Raw genomic sequence first — 16,569 nt, forward strand, 5'->3', positions numbered from 1 at the left:
CACTAAAGGGGGGAAACTACTATTTTGGGAGGTAGTTTGCAGAGTAAATGAGACAACCCGTGAGAATGCCACCAAGGAGTCTGGGCCTTATCTATAACCTTCTGTTGGTTACCACTGCTGTTCCAAGATTTATTAGCATTTACTGTGATGCTCAAATAAACAAGCCAGTCTTGAGTTCTTAGGCCCTGGTACAATTTCTCTCAGGTTCTAGCAAGTGGCTTTGGCTATTCAAAGCTGTGGCATTCCATGGGGCTGGCTTCATGGCACAGGGGATTAAGCTGTCGCCCGTGACACTAGCATTCTACATGGACATTGATTGAGCCCTGACTGCTCCACATCCAATCCAATTCCCTGCTCAAGTGCTTGGTCCCCTGCCACCCGTGTGGGAGACTGGGATGAAACTCCTGTCTCCTGGATTTGGCCTGGCCCAGCCCTGGCCATTGTGGCCATTTAGGGAGTGAACCAGAGGATAGATGATGTCTCTCTGTAACTCTGCATTTGAAATAAGTAAGTCTTAAGAAAGGAAGAAAAAAAAAAAGAAATGTTTGCTGTCAATTTCTATTTTACAGATGAAAAAAACTGAGGTTCAGGGGATTAAATTGAAAAGTGCTCCAGGGAGGAGGCTGGATTTCAGAGATCAGGTGGCAAGGTTCACGTTTCACAATGGGACCATGGGGCCAAGCCGCGGCCCTGCCACCCTCCTGCACAGATGACGACCGGGGTCTGAGCGCCAGCCCAACACAAAAGACCGCGGACTGGTGCGTCCCGCCCTCTGTCCGCCCAGCCTTCCGTCGGTCCTGCCTCTCGCCCACTGCCGCCGCTGACGCCCTTCGCCACGTCCCTGTACGCCCCGCCCCTGCACGCCCCGCCCCTGCACGCCCCGCCCCTGCACGCCCCGCCCCCGCTCGCCCCGCCCAGTCCCCACGCACGCCCCCGCCCCTCGCCCCGCCCCACAGCGCTCCGCGAACAAGCAGCTGCTCAGCTAAGTGCCTCAGACCCGACGTGCGGGGTCGGCGGCTCCTCTCAGCTCTTGCTCCGGCGCGCTTCTCTCAGACCCGGCGCTGAAAGTAGGGCGCAGCCTGAGGCCGGGTGGGCTCTGTGATGGGGGTCGCGGCCACCCACAGCCGCACACGCGTCCCTTCCGGCCCCTCACCGACCCCTCAGCCCGCGGCGCTTAGTCTGAGAGAAGAACGCCGCCGCTCGCATCCCCTCAGGGGCTGGAGGCGCGGCCCGGGTTCCTCTCGCCCGGTGGCGGCGGGGACGCCTCTTGCCTCAGTTTCACTCTGAGGCGACCCTGCCCTAGTCGGTCTCCGTGTGCTCCTCCCAGTCCTGGTCAACGCCCCCAGCACCTTCCTCCTCCTCCTCCTCCTCCTCCTCCTCCTCGCCCCTGCCCGGGGTCTCCCGCCAGCTGCAGTCCCTGCGTGTCCCGACGCGGTTTCCTCGCGCTCGCCACGCCGCTGCCCTCTGGTCCCGGGCAGCTCCCCCCAGCTTTACTTACCGAGGAAATTCCATCTAGAAACATACAGGCTCGGAACGGGGCGGGCCTGGCCGGGGGCGGGCAGGGGTCAGTGCGAGCCAGGGCAGGTCAGCGTCTCCGAAGTAGCAGACCGCCAGGGGTTTTTCAAACGTCTGTTCCCGGCGAAGTGCATTTTATAGTACTTGACACCCCTGGGAGCAGTTTTAGAAAGATAAATGGGAATTTATTCCAAAATACCAAAACTCGGACCGGAAAGGAAGAAAGCGCGTCCAGAGCCAGGGGCAAGCCTTCGCCGCCGGCCTCCTCAGGACCCTGGGGCCCTGGGGTCTGGGAGATGGCCTTTAGTCTGGGCGCGGTGATGGGATTCTTGGTGGTAGAAATGGACACCTGCCTTTTTAATTCTGTGGCAGATTTTCGGTGGTCGTTTGGTCTCGTCTTTCAAACGTTTCAGTAGAAAAGAAGCAGGTAGAAGCTTCCATCTTGGCAGGTTATGTTTACTTTTATATAAGTGAAGATTGATTCTCCTTTAGGAGCCAAAGTGCTACAGTATCCCCTCTTGTTTCTGGCTTTAAAAATAGAGCCTTAAGGTATTAACAAGGGTAGGACAATTTGTGGAAATGTACATTAATTTTTGCGTTTTTAAGCGAAGATTTTGTTTTGCCATTCTTATTTCAAAACATCTACATATGACTTTTTGTTTCCTTCCTTGTTGTCTTCTAATTCTTTTCCTATGGTTTCTTGTTTTCGTCATTTTTCCACTTTATTGCCCTTTGGAGTTCTATTAATTTAGCTTCTTAGGGACGGGCAAGTTCACATACTAAATAAGCTTCTTTCATCAGAAAATAATTTGAACTGAATGATACATTGAATTAGAAGATAATCAGATTTTTTATAATTAATGAAAATATTCTTACTGTAAAATCACTGAATGGTTTTTGTAATCAAATTCTAAATATCTTTTCATATTCCCTCTAGTTAGTTAAATACAGCTAAGGAATACAGGCAATATGTTCTACACCCACGTGCTTATGAATAAACGAGGGCCATTGGCCAAAATATGGCTTGCAGCTCACTGGGAGAGAAAACTCACAAAGGCCCAAGTGTTTGAATGTAACCTGGAGATAACCATTGAAAGAATTATTTCACCTAAGGTAGGTTATTGATTAAGTTGACAGTTTGTATTTTCCATGACTTCTGAAGAAAGGAATCAAAATAGATTTATAACATGAAATATGTTTCCAAAGAAGTTTTTTTAAAAGATTTATTTTATTTATTTGAAAGGCAGAGTTACAGAGAGAGAGGGAGATAAAGAGAGAGAGAGAGATTTCTATCCACTGGTTCACTGCCCAAATGGCCACAACGGCCAGGGCTGGACCAGGCTGAAGCCAGGAGCCAGGAATTCCATCCAGGTTTCCCACACGAGTGCAGGGGAGCCAGGGACTCTGTCCAGCTCTCCCACTTGGGCCATGATATAATTAGCACATTAGCAGGGAGCTGGATCAGAAGAGGAGCAGCTGGGACTGGAACCTGGGGCCCATATGGGATGCCAGCAGGTGGCAGCTTAACCCAAAATGCCACAACACTGGCTCCATAAGGAAGTTTTACTTCTCAAATGGTCTGTTTTAATTTCTGTAGCATTTTTTGGGATATAAACATACTTGCGTATTGATACATTTATCATGAATAGATTGAACACTGAAAGATAAAGGCCATGTTTTGTGAATATTTCATAATCCCTTCTTATTACTTAACAATATTTCAGAACACATAGTAAGTACCTGATAAGTATTGCTTAGAAAATAATGAATGAGGCCAGCGCCGTGGCTCAATAGGTTAATCCTCCGCCTTGCGGCGCTGGCACACCGGGTTCTAGTCCCGGTCGGAGCGCCGGTTTCTGTCCTGGTTGCCCCTCTTCAGGCCAGCTCTCTGCTGTGGCCAGGGAGTGCAGTGGAGGATGACCCAAGTGCTTGGGCCCTGCACCCCATGGGAGACCAGGAGAAGTACCTGGCTCCTGCCATCAGATCAGCGCGGTGCGCCGGCTGCAGCGCACTGGCCGCGGCGGCCATTGGAGGGTGAACCAACGGCAAGGGAAGACCTTTCTCTCTGTCTCTCTCACTGTCCACTCTGCCTGTCAAAAAAAAAAAAAAAGAAAAAGAAAAAAGAATGAATGAATGAAAGGAGAAGGTAGAAAGGAGTAATGATAAATTAAAAAATGTGAAAACACTTCATAAGTAAAGTACTATTTTTGCTGTAAAACAGCCATTAAAATATTAATACTTTCATAGATTAAGTATTTTTCTGCTTGAAAGAAAAATGAATTATAATTGAAAAACTATTGTGTGTTAGGCACTAGGCTAGACTTTTTTAGTATTTTTTTAAACTTTAAAATGTTATTTATTTGTTTATTTTATTTATCTGAAAGGCAGAGAGACAGACTGATCTCCCATCCTCTAGTTCACTTCCCAAATGTCCACAACAGCTGAGGCTAAGCTGGGCCAAAACCAGGAGTCTGGAACTCAATCCAGGCTTCCCACATAGGTGGCAGGAACCTGGTACCTGAGCCATCACCTGGTGTCTCCCAGTGTGTGTGTTTTAGCAGGAAGTGAAATAGAGAGTGGAGCCAGGGTTGAAACCTGGGCACTCCAGTATGGAATGTGGGCAGCCTAAGTGGCAGGCAGCTAAACTACTATGTCAAATGCCTGCCCCTATTAATTTACTTAATCTTCATACCACCCCTATGAGATTGTCTTCTTTGAACTTCAGTGAAGTGTGGTAGTTAGCATGAACTTTTGAGTTAGTCAGATTTATGTTTAATAACTGCTTTCCCAGTAGTTTTATTATTTTAGCATATTACTTAACACATCTACGTAATTTTCTCTTCTGTAAACAAAGGTAATTGTCAAAATTATCTTAATGTATTAAAAAGCTATTAGGACAATGCTTATAAGTATATAATAAATTATAGCCATTTTTATTAACTGAAGTTCAGGACGGTTAAGTGTGGCTCAGCCTCAGACTTGAACACAAGTCTGTCTGAGTTTGTGTTCTTCCCATAATACCAACAATAGTACACTTCACTTAAATGCCACATTATGTTGTCTTCATTGCATAAAACAAGGAAATTAATCATTTTTATAAGGTGAGGCAAAAGTTAAATTATTTACTTTAAGTAAGAATATGAAACGTCTGCTTTTAAAAGAAAAGGCATTCTTATGATTTCAGTAATTTTCAAAGAACAGGATTTATGAACCTAATTTTTATTATTCTAATACTTTAAAAACTTTTTGAAAGGTGAAAATTGCACTTCGAACTTCAGGACACCTTCTTTTGGGAGTTGTTCGAATCTATAATAGGAAAGCCAAATATCTTTTGGCAGATTGCAGCGAAGCATTTCTTAAAATGAAGATGACATTTCGCCCAGGTATATATGCAATGTTGAGTTGTCTCATTTTACTTAGTTCTCTTTTACATTTGTTGTTTGGGTGGGCTCTTTCAATTGGCAGTACTCTGTAATTAATTGCAGGTGAGAATAGTGAATATAAACTTCATTTTGACTGAATCTTGTTTCCATGGTTAAGGACAATTATATTATTTCCCTTGCTTTTTTCCCATATTTTCAGGAAAAGATTATGCATTCCAAATCTTGTAATATTTCCACCTATTTATAAAAGAAATATACTTAAAATCATCACACTTAGGAAACTCTGATATTCCATTTTTAGTGATTCATTTCATCTGTCATATATTTTTGCCTTTATGAGAGAAATTAGAAATACTGTGATTAAAAAATAAATATCAGCCGGCACCGCAGCTCAATAGGCTAATCCTCCACCTAGCGGCGCCAGCACACCGGGTTCTAGTCCTGGTCGGAGCGCCGGTTTCTGTCCCGGTTGCCCCTCTTCAGGCCAGCTCTCTGCTGTGGCCAGAGAGTGCAGTGGAGGATGACCCAAGTGCTTGGGCCCTGCACCCCATAGGAGACCAGGAGAAGCACCTGGCTCCTGCCTTCCGATCAGCGTGGTGCGCCGGCTGCAGCGCACCAGCCATGGCGGCCATTGGAGGGTGAACCAACGGCAAGGGAAGACCTTTCTCTCTGTCTCTCTCTCTCACTATCCACTCTGCCTGTCAAAAAAAAAAAAAAATCAATAATTATCATTATTTTCAGAACTCTCAGGACACTAAATAGCATGCTATTTATGAAACAGTATTAAAAATCCCTTTACATTTCAAAATGCTAGAGATTTATTTGTGTCACAAATATAATCCATTGAAAATTTAATTTACATAATATCTGTTCCACTTATCTCCCACTTTGTATTATGATTATTTAGGCATAGGTCTCACCTCTATTACTTCTCTTAAGGCTCCTTGAAGACAGCAGCTTAATTTTTTGAATCTCTTATAGTACCTGTCTCAGTGCCTTATGCGTGACACTATTCCCCCAATCAATATTTGTTGAATTGGGATTGATAGGTTTCTTTTTTTTAAATCATCTTCATTTAAAATGTGGTAGAATCGCTTAGTAGATTTATACTCATTTCAAATATGGCTCATTTGTTCATTTACTATATTACTTATATATTCCACAAATATTTATTGATCTACCTTGTACAAAACACTGTATTAGACTCTGGAATATAGGACAAGCAAGATCAATAAGGTCCTTTTTAGTCTGGTGAAGAAATCAGATAATGAAAAGGTTTTGTAAAAGTGTTGCAACAATTATAGATTATAATTGTGTTATAAAGTAAAATAAACAGAGAACTACAACAGATAAATCCACTTTAGTTAAGATACTTGGGAACAGCCTTTCTGAGGGGATAGAATTTAAGCTGAGACTTGAAAAATAAGTACCAATCCGTATGAAAAGTTCATGAGGGAATAACATTGTACACAGATGGAATTTCTAGGACAAAGGTCTTATGGGGAGAAATCGTTTGACATTTTCAAGGAACGAAATGGCTAATATGTTAGAAGTATCACCAGTGAGGCAGGGAATAGGGTGTCTGACAGTTTGTAGGACTGGAGAGGTCCTGATTAGAAATTTGGATTTTATTTGAATGCACTGGAAGAGTAGCTAAAGCATTTTTTTTTTTTTTTACAGGCAGAGTGGACAGTGAGAGAGAGAGAGAGAGAGAAAGGTCTTCCTTTTGCCGTTGGTTCACCCTCCAATGGCCGCCGCGGCCGGCGCACTGCGGCCAGCGCACCACGCCTGGCGCACCGCGCCTATCCGAAGGCAGGAGCCAGGTGCTTCTCCTGGTCTCCCATAGGGTGCAGGGCCCAAGGACTTGGGCCATCCTCCACTGCACTCCCTAGCCACAGCAGAGGGCTGGTCTGGAAGAGGGGCAACTGGGACAGAATCCGGTGCCCCAACCGGGAATAGAACCTGGTGTGCCGGCGCCGCAAGGCGGAGGATTAGCCTAGTGAGCCGCGGCGCCGGCCGCTAAAGCATTTTAAACATGGGCATCATCTGATCTATTTGCTTTTTAAAAATATCACCCTGGCTGCCTTATGGAAAACAAATTGTGAGAGGTAGAAGTAGATACAGGGAAACCAGTTAAGGGGACTAAGCAGAAGTTCAATGAGAGAAAATAAAGATTTAGTTGGGACTTTAAAAAGTTTTATATAGCATTATTGCTTATTGAAGGCAATTTTTAAATTTTTTTCAGGACTGGTTGACCTTCCAAAAGAGAATTTTGAAGCGGCTTACAGCACTATCACATTACCAGAAGAATTTTATGATTTCGATACCCATAATATGAAGTAAATTATTTTATTTATTTTCCTTCAATTTGATTTTCTTGATATTTTGTTATTGTTCTATTCAGATTTCATGAAGGCAAATGAAATGAAGTTAACAACTAACAGGTAAAACATGCAATTGGCAAAGACTTAAACTTAGTGTGAAAAAGCAAACTGCTGAATGTATAGGCTGCAGTGTGGACAGTGTATTCATCTATTCCTTCGGTAAATACTCATCAGATGCCTTCTGTGTGCCAGGCACTGAAGAGCTAGCAATGAATTAAACACAGCTCCTGGCCTCATGACTCTTACACTGTAGTTGTGGTAGACAGATGATAAATAAATGAGCAAGCATGATATTCCAAGTGATGATCAGAATTATAAAGAGAAATAAAAAATTAAATACATAAAACAATGGGCAGGAAAGGCTTTTCTGATGGAGTAAGAACAGAAACCCGAAGGAGGTGAAGGCAGAAATCATTCAGTAATGTGGGGGAAAAACATTCCAGGTAAAGCCAGTGGTAAGTCCCTACCCTACGGTAGAGCACATTGGACGTTTTCAAGGAACAGCAAGAAGGCAAATGAGACTGGAGTGATGTAAATGACCTGCTGAATTGTAGGAGATGAGATAAGAGAGGCAGCTAGGAGTGCAGATGTAGGGTATGGTAGGCTACAGTAGGATTTTCATTTTACTCAAACGAGAAGTACAAGAGGGTTTCAAATCAAGGAGTGAGCAGTCTGACTTGATTTCAACATGCTCCCTCTGGCTACTCACTGTCAGAAGGAAAGGGAGGAAGCAGAGAGCCTATGACAAGATTAATGCAGTAAAAGGACAAATGAGAAAAGATAGTATCTGTGATCAGTTTTCAGTCTTCGGTTTACCAAGGTAGCAGCAGTCAAATTATGGATTTCTCTGGAAGGCAGAGCCAACAGAATTTGCTAACAAATTAGACATGGCTCTAAGAGAAAGAAGTGTATTATGATTTTGGCTACAGAATAAAGTAACTATATAATGAGATTAGAATAGCTAGGGAATGAGAAGTTTAAGAGGGGCTGAGACAAAGAGAAGGAAGGTTTTGGACATGTTTTAAGATGACAGTTACACATGTACTATGATCTTAATGTATGTTTTCCCCTAAAATTCATATATTGAAACCTCCCCCAAGGTGGGAACTTTGGGAAGTAATTAGATCATGAAGGCAGAACCCCCTCCTGAGTGAAGTTAGTACCATTTAAAAGAGGCCTGAAAAAGCCTCCTAGCCCCTTCTACAACGTGAAGCTCTAACCAGGTATGAAATCTGCTGGTGCCTTGATTTAAGGCTTCCTATCATTCAGAATTGTGAGCAATAAATTTTTTATTTTTATAAATTACACAGTCTAAGGTGTTTCAGCAGCCTTAATGGACTAAGACAACATCAACATGAAGTAGGTAGGTGATTGAATATCTTGGTCTGAGGTTCAGAAGGGAGGTGGTTAGTAGTCTTGGATATGAGAAAAAAATAGCAAAGGAGTCAAAAATGAGCAGGTGGAAAGAAAATCAAGACAGTGGTGTCTCAGAAGCCAAGAGATGATTATGTTCCATGAAGGAGTTGTCTTAGTCTGTTTGGGCTCCTATAACAATATACTAAAAAGTAGGTAGCTTGTGAACAATAGAAACTTATTTTCACAGTTCTAGAGTCTGAGTAGTTGAAGATCCAACTGCTAGCAGATTCGGTGTCTGGAGAGGGCCTCCTTCCTGGGTCATAGATAGCAATCTTATCACCATGTCCCTACAAGGTAGAAAGGGCAAAGCAGAGACCAGCATTGTGGAGTATCCTGTATTGGCACTGGTTCATGTCCCAGATAGTCTGCTTCTGATCCAGCTCCCTGATAATGGCATGGGAAAAGCATCAGAGGATGATGGCTCAAGTACTTGGGTCCCTGCTACCCATATTGGAGACCCAGATGAAGCTCTTGGCTCTTGGCTTTGGCCTGGCCCATCCCTGGACATTGTGGCCATTTAGGAAGTAGGCCAGTGGGTAGACGATCTCTCTCTCTCTCTCTCTCTCTCTCTCTCTCTCTGACTTTCAAATAAATACAAAAATTTCACAAAAAAGAAGGAAGAGAAGAAGGGACAAAGCAGCTTTCTGACCGGTGTTGCTCCCCTACTCGCGGAGGAATGACACTGGACCCTGTGCTGTTCTCTTTCCCTAGCCCTTCCTGGGTTTGCTGCCGCTTCCCCCCGGATTAGCTGCCGGCCCCCCGCCTCCGCGAAGGGGCAGCACCCCCGCCGCTTCCCCCGTTTCCACGGAGGAGTGGCACACCGCCAGCCGGCTCTCTCAGGGGTTGCTCAGATGTTCCTCAGATGTTCCTGGTGCGTGTTGTCTCTCTCCTCCTTTATAGTCCTCTTCCGCCAATCCCAACTCTCCTGGCGTTCTCTCCCCACGCGCTGAGCATGCTGCTCTCCTCCAATCAGGAGCAGGATCAGCTCCTGCAGCTTGTTAGTCGAATTGATGAGGCAGCTGTGTGGAAGTTGTTTACTCTCTCAGCGCCATATGATGGGAGATCAGATGCATAGAATTAGTCTTAGCAGTTCCAGTAATTTAGTCTAGTCTCGGTTGCTCCCCACAGACTGGGGCTGCTTGTATACAGGCGCTAATTCACTCATGAGGGCTCTACCTTCATGACCTAATCACCTCCCAAAGGTCTTGCCTCCTAATGCCTTCACCTTGGTGATTACATTTCTTTTTCTAAATGATTTATTTATTTATTTGTTTGAAAGAGTTACACAGAGAGAGGACAGGCAGAGAGAGAGAGAGAGAGAGAGAGAGAGAGGTCTTCCATCCGATGGTTCACTCCCCAATTGGCTGCAACAGCTGGAGCTGTGCCAATCCGAAGCCAGGATCCAGGAGCCCCCTCCAGGTCTTCCACATGGGTGCAGGGGCCCAAGGATTTGGGCCATCTTCCACCGCCCTCCCGGGCCATAGCAGAGAGCTGGACAGGAAGCGGAGCAGCCGGGTCTCGAACCAGCACCCACATGGGATGCCGGCGCTTCAGGCCAGGGCGTTAACCCACAGCGCCACCATGCCGGCCCCATTTTTTTTTTTTTAATACCTATTTTATTCATTTGAAAGACAGTTACAGAGAGAGGCAGAGAGAGGCAGAGAGAGAGATCTTCCATCCACTGGTTCACTCCCTAGATGACCGCAACGGCCGGAGCTGCGCCGATCCGAAGCCAGGAGCCAGGAGCTTCTTCTGGATCTCCCAAATGGGTACAGGGGCCCAAGAACTTGGGCCATCTTCTACTGCTATCCCAGGCCATGATAGAGAGCTGGATTGGAAAAGGAGCAGCCAGAACTAGAACTGGTGCCCATATGGGATGCCAGTGCTTCAGGCCAGGACTTTAACCCACTGTGCCACAGCGCCAGCCCCTTGGTGTTTACATTTCAACATATGAGCTTTGGGGGTAGAAACATTCAGTCTGTATCAAGAGCAAACATCTATTTCAAATGCTGTTGGTTAGGACCAAGAAGTATTTGGCTATATGTATGTCAAGCTAATGTTTATAATACTATTGAGAAAATAATTTTTTATAATAAAACCTGATTTTGTTTTAGGTTTTTTTCATTATACTGCAAAATTATTGTGTTCTGCTCACATGTTTTCCTTAATCTTGTATTTCTCCATAGTGCTGTTGATGTTTCAGAACAGTTTACTCAGAATCAAAGTAAACCTGAAGAAATTACACTTAGAGAAGAATATGGCAATGATCTACTTTTCCAAGCTGAGAGCTTTGGTAATAGTATTTGAGAAATCAAAATTTATAATCAAAATTCAAATATAGTAAGTTATATACAAATAATCAATTAATTTTATATTGAAATAATGCCAGTAGAAATATCTACAGAATCAATTTTTTAATGTATAATCTCCCAATCAGTTTTTCCTTGTCTCTTTCTAGCAGAACTGCCAATGCTAAGAATCAGTGTTAGGCTATACTTTCCTTCTCAGTATATAATTCTGTGTTGAATTCCTGCTGTATGTCAGATACTATCAAGACATAGGCAGCACCAAAGTTTAAAGGAGCAATTTTGCCCTCAAGGAACTTCAGACTGGGAGAGAGACATGTAAATAGTCGCTATAGTTAAAAAAGTATATATATGCAAGGTTTTACATGTATGTTCATAAAATGCCTTCAAAATATCATATATATGATACCAATTACAAAATAACAGATATTAAGTCAGCTTGAGGGTGAAGAGGAGAAAATACTACCACCGAAAGATACATATTAATTATGAAACAGAAGTTGATTTTTAAAATGTTTATTTATTTGAAAGGCATACTTACAGAGAGAGAAAGAGGGAGAGACAGAGTGGGAGATCTTCAATCTGCTGGTTCACTCCCCATATGGCCTCAATGGCTTGAGTTGGGCCAATCCGAAGCCAGGAGCCAGGAGCTTCATCCTGGTCTCCCATGTGAGTGCAGGGACCCAACCACTTGGGCCATCTTCTACTGCTTTCCCAGGCACCTAGCAGGGAGCTGAATCAGAAGTGCAATAGTCAGGACACAAACAAGTGTCCACATGGGATGCCACACAGGTGGCAGCTCAACCCACTATGCCACAACGCTGGCCCCAGAAGTTGACTTTTTAAATGTTAAAATCTGGGAGTGGGCATCGGTGCAACAATTAGAATGCCACTTAGGACCGGCGCCGCGGTTCACTAGGCTAATCCTCTGCCTTGCGGCGCCAGCACACCGGGTTCTAGTCCTGGTCGGGGCGCCGGATTCTGTCCCGGTTGCCCCCCTTCCAGGCCAGCTCTCTGCTGTGGCCAGGGAGTGCAGTGGAGGATGACCCAAGTGCTTGGGCCCTGCACTCCATGGGAGACCAGGATAAGTAGCTGGCTCCTGACATTGGATCAGCGCGGTGGGCTGGCCGCAGCGCGCCAGCCACGGCGGCCATTGGAGGGTGAACCAACGGCAAAAGGAAGACCTTTCTCTCTGTCTCTCTCACTGTCCACTCTGCCTGTCAAAAAAAAAAAAAGAATGTCACTTAGGATGTCCACATGCCATATCAGAGTCTTTCCAGATGAAAATGAACTTCCAAATGGTCCATCAGTAAATCAAAACAAGAAGAGGAGGAAGATTAAAAAGAAAAAAGAAGACCCACATAAAGCCATATGATAAAATTGTATTGTGTCATAGATAAGTAAAAGATTCTGAAATATGTTGAATAGGAATAATAACAGATCACATATAATGAACAAGAACTAAAATGGCATTATCAGGGCAGGCATCTAGCATGGCAGTTAAGATATGCTTTGAGATGCCCAGATTCCATATCAGAGTGCCTGGGTTTAAGTCCCGGCTACACTCCTGATTTCTGCTTCCTAGTTATGCAAACCCTGTGAAGCAGCAGATGATGGCCAAGTAGTTGAGTCCATGCCACCCAAATGGGGAACTTCAATTGCTTCCCAGCTCTGGCTCTTATGGGCATTTGGAGAGTTAACTAGCAGTTCGGAGTCTCTCTCTCTCCCTCCCTCCTCCCTCCCTCCCTCCTTCCCTCCCTCCTTCCCTCCCTCCCTCTCTCTCTCCCTCCCTCGCTCCCTCCCTCGCTCCCTTCCTCTCTCGCCTCTCCTGCCACTCCAAATAAAATAAATAAAATTTTTAAATGTTAGAATCTTCTTGGGTGAGATGAATATATTTTGAAATTGAAGTGACATGATACAATTTAACTATGTAGTGTTTGTTCTTTTTTCTGGCATCTACCTCTCTTCTTTTATGATATGTATACATCTTTTGCATTGGTCTGCAAACTTGATGAGAGTAGAATCTGTGTCATGTTCATCTTTGAATTTCTTTTTTTTTTATTTTTTTATTTTTTATTTTTTTTAATCTTTTATTTAATGAATATAAATTTCCAAAGTACGACTCATGTGTTACAATGGCTTCCCCCCCATACCGTCCCTCCCACCCACAACCCTCCCCTTTCCCACTCCCTCTCCCCTTCCATTCACATCAAGATTCATTTTCGATTATCTTAATATACAGAAGATCAGCTTAGTATACCTTAAGTAAGTATTTCAACAGTTTGCTCCCACACAGAAACATAAAGTGAAAAATAATAGATGATTTTTTTAAAATGATGATGAAATCAGATCAGACCTATTGTCATGTTTAATCCCAGTGAGAGTCAAGTTGGGAATTGATAATTTCTTTTTTTTTTTTTTTTTTTTTTTTTTTTTTTTACAGAAGATCAGTTTAGTGTACATTAAGTAAAGATTTCAGTCATTTGCACCCCCATAGAAACACAAAGTGAAATATACTGTTTGAGTACTCGTTATAGCATTAAGCCTCAGTGTACAGCACGTTAAGGACAGAGATCCTACATGAGGAGTAAGTGCACAGTGACTCCTGTTGTTGACTTTACCAATTGACACTCCTGTTTATGGCATCAGTAATCTCCCTATGCACCAGTTATGAGTTTCCAAGGCTATGGAAGGAGAAGTATGCCCTAAATCTGTTTTGGGTTAGGAAGGGGGGTAAAGGAATTAACACTTGAACTACTTCTTTAACCTCAATTTCTCATTCTCACTCTACTTCCATAACTCTTAAAATCTGCAGTTATGTTTCTCAGACAACCTGTGGTGAAGGACTGGTTTTATAATTTCTGTCAATTTTTATAAAATACAATAAAAGTAAATTTTAAAATTTGAAAATAAAAGTACATGCCTCAAATTGTTGTTATTAGAGCCAATGTATATAAAAGTACTATATCAAATTGCTATAAAACGTTCTTTTTTTCTAAGCTTTTATCTATTTATTTGAGAGGTAGAGTTATAGACAGAGAGAGGGAGAGACAGAGAGAAAGATCTCCCATCTGCTGGTTCACTCTCCAAATGGCAGCAACCGCCAGAGCTAGGCTGATCCCAAGCCAGGAGTCTCTTCCAGGTTCCCCACGCTGGTGTAGGAACCCAAGCACTTGGGCCATCTTTTACTGCTTTTCCCAGACTACAGCAGAGAGCTTGATAGGAAGAGGAGCAGCCGGGACATGAGCCAGCCCATATGGAATGCCGGCACCACAGGCAGAAGCTTAGCCCACTATGCCACAGAGCCAGCCCCTGCTATAAAACTTTCTAAGTATTCACTTCTAATTTTCATATTTACCTTCTTGTGAACTAAGCCAGCCCATAGACCTTACTGTGAGTAGCACAGCTCTCTTCCTGGCTGAAACCCAGACCTAGAAATGTAACACACTAACAGATCATCCTATTCCCTACTACCCAAAACATGCTTTGCAAATTACCCTGTTCCCTGTATTCTTTTTTAGGCCAAAAACTTCAGGATCTCTTTTCTTTTCTTTCTTTCTTTCCTTCTCTTTTAGTACAAAAGTGTAACATTTTATTTCTTTAAAATCAGAAGCAAATATAACAAAATAGTATGTGAAGAGTTATAAGGGCATTTATATTATTTTTTCTGTATATCTGAAATATTTTGCAATTAAAAAAAATTTCAGTGGGCACATATGGTATAACAATGAAATAGTAACATTAATTATTCACTACAGAAATGTATCAAGTAATAACATTAATTATTTAAGCCATAGAAACATGTACATACATCAGAGCATGTGATAAGATTTAAAAATAAGCATTAAAATTCTCAATTTACTTTGAGATTTTATTAATAATTTTACTAATGGGCTTTGAGTTTCATACAATTTTTTAAAAAGATTTTATTTGTTTATCTGAGAGGTAGAGATACAGACGGAGAGAGGGAGAGACAGAGAGAAAGGTCTTCCATCTACTGGTTCACTCCCCAAATGGCTGCAAGAGCCCAGAGCTGGGCCAATCCAAAGCCAGAAGCCAGGAGCTTCTTCTGGGTCTCTCACATGGGTATAGGGATCCAAGCACTTGGTCTATCTTCTACTGCTTTCCCAGGATATAGCAGAGAGCTGGATTGGAAGAGGAGCAGCTGAGACACTAACCGTCACTCATTTGGGATGCCACTGCCACAGGTGGAGGCTTAGCCTACTACACCACAGTGCCAGCCCCTAGTTTCATATAATTTTAAAGTGACCTTACACTAAAGTTTTAACAGCTATTATCCTCTTTTGATAGAGTTATCAAAACTATATAAATATTAATGTGATATTCTGAATTCCAGTCTTGGACAGCTTTTTCTTTAGCATATAAATCATAACAAGCTTTCTAATTATAATTATAAATCTTAAAGAAGTGTACTTAGGTTCAAAATATGAAGAGTAGTTATCTAATTATAGCTGCTTCATTATAGTGATTTACCAAGAATCTGATGCCTTAATATTAACATGGGAAAAAAATGCTCCATATCCCCTTTCCTTTTGGGGGGGTTAAAAATTTTTTGGGGGTCGGCACAGTGGCATAGCAGGTAAAGCCGCCGCCTGCAGTGCTGGCATCTCATATGGGTGCTGGTTCAAGTCCCAGTACTCCACTTCTGATCCAGCTCTCAGCTATGGCCTAGGAAAGCAGTAGAAGACTGCTTCCAGGTCTTCCACACAGGTGCAGGGGCCCAAGTACTTGGGCCATCTTCCACTGCTTTCCCAGGCCATCAGCAGGGAGCTGGATCAGAAATGGAGTAGCCACGACTTGAATCGGCACACATATGGAATGCTGGTGCTGCAGGCAGAGGCTTAATCTGTGCCACAGCACCACCCCTTTTTCTTTTCTTTTCTTTTCTCCCTTCTTTCCTTCCTTCCTTCCTTCCTTCCTTCCTTCCTTCCTTCCTTTCTTTTTAAGGATTTATTTGAAAGGTAGAGTTAGAGAGAGAGAGACAGATACAGAGAGACAGAGAGGGGTCTTCCATCTGCTGGTTCACTCCCCAAATGGCTGCAACAAACAGTCCTGGGCCAGAGGTCAGGAGTCAGGAGCTTCATCTATGTCTTCCACATGGGTGCAGTGGCCCAAGCACTCTGCTTCTTTCCCAGGATCATTAGCAGGGAGCTGGATTGGAAGTAAAACAGCTGGGACTCGACTGGCACCCACATCAGATGCCAGTGTTGTAGGTGGTGGCTTTACCTGCTTTGCCACAATGCTGGTCCCTGTTTGCCTTTTTTCTTTTGGTCACTTTCAACTACACTTTCTATTAGCTTCTTACTAGTCATACTAGTGCTTATATTAAAATATTTTTTTCTGAAATGTCTCTTATATATTTCTCTATTTCTTCAGCCTCCAGTATAGATCACTAATACCAAAGGCCTGGAGTACTGCAATGCCCTCCTATAAATCATTCTCCCAGTCTCTTTGCACATTTTAGACATCTCTGAGAATGAATGGTCTTTAAATTCTTTTTTCTCATATTTCATTCCTCTGCTTAGTTTCTTTGGATCACTGTGG

The 16,569-nt window shown here is 43.2% G+C and overlaps 1 protein-coding gene across 1 annotated transcript in view; it reads left to right on the plus strand.

Moving 5' to 3' along the window:
* The first annotated feature begins 950 nt into the window (after positions 1 to 950).
* Positions 951 to 16,569, plus strand: part of RAD21L1 (RAD21 cohesin complex component like 1) — a 35,454-nt gene continuing 19,835 nt past the window's right edge. Inside the window, exons 1-5 of the mRNA XM_051845161.2 lie at positions 951 to 1,067; positions 2,453 to 2,628; positions 4,769 to 4,898; positions 7,144 to 7,237; positions 10,885 to 10,991. Of these exons, the coding sequence (XP_051701121.1) occupies positions 2,485 to 2,628; positions 4,769 to 4,898; positions 7,144 to 7,237; positions 10,885 to 10,991 (475 nt within the window). The 5' untranslated portion in view covers positions 951 to 1,067; positions 2,453 to 2,484. The remainder of the gene's footprint in view (positions 1,068 to 2,452; positions 2,629 to 4,768; positions 4,899 to 7,143; positions 7,238 to 10,884; positions 10,992 to 16,569) is intronic.

The sequence above is a fragment of the Oryctolagus cuniculus genome, chromosome 11, assembly GCF_964237555.1.
Source record: "Oryctolagus cuniculus chromosome 11, mOryCun1.1, whole genome shotgun sequence".
NCBI classification, from domain to species: Eukaryota; Metazoa; Chordata; class Mammalia; order Lagomorpha; family Leporidae; genus Oryctolagus; species Oryctolagus cuniculus.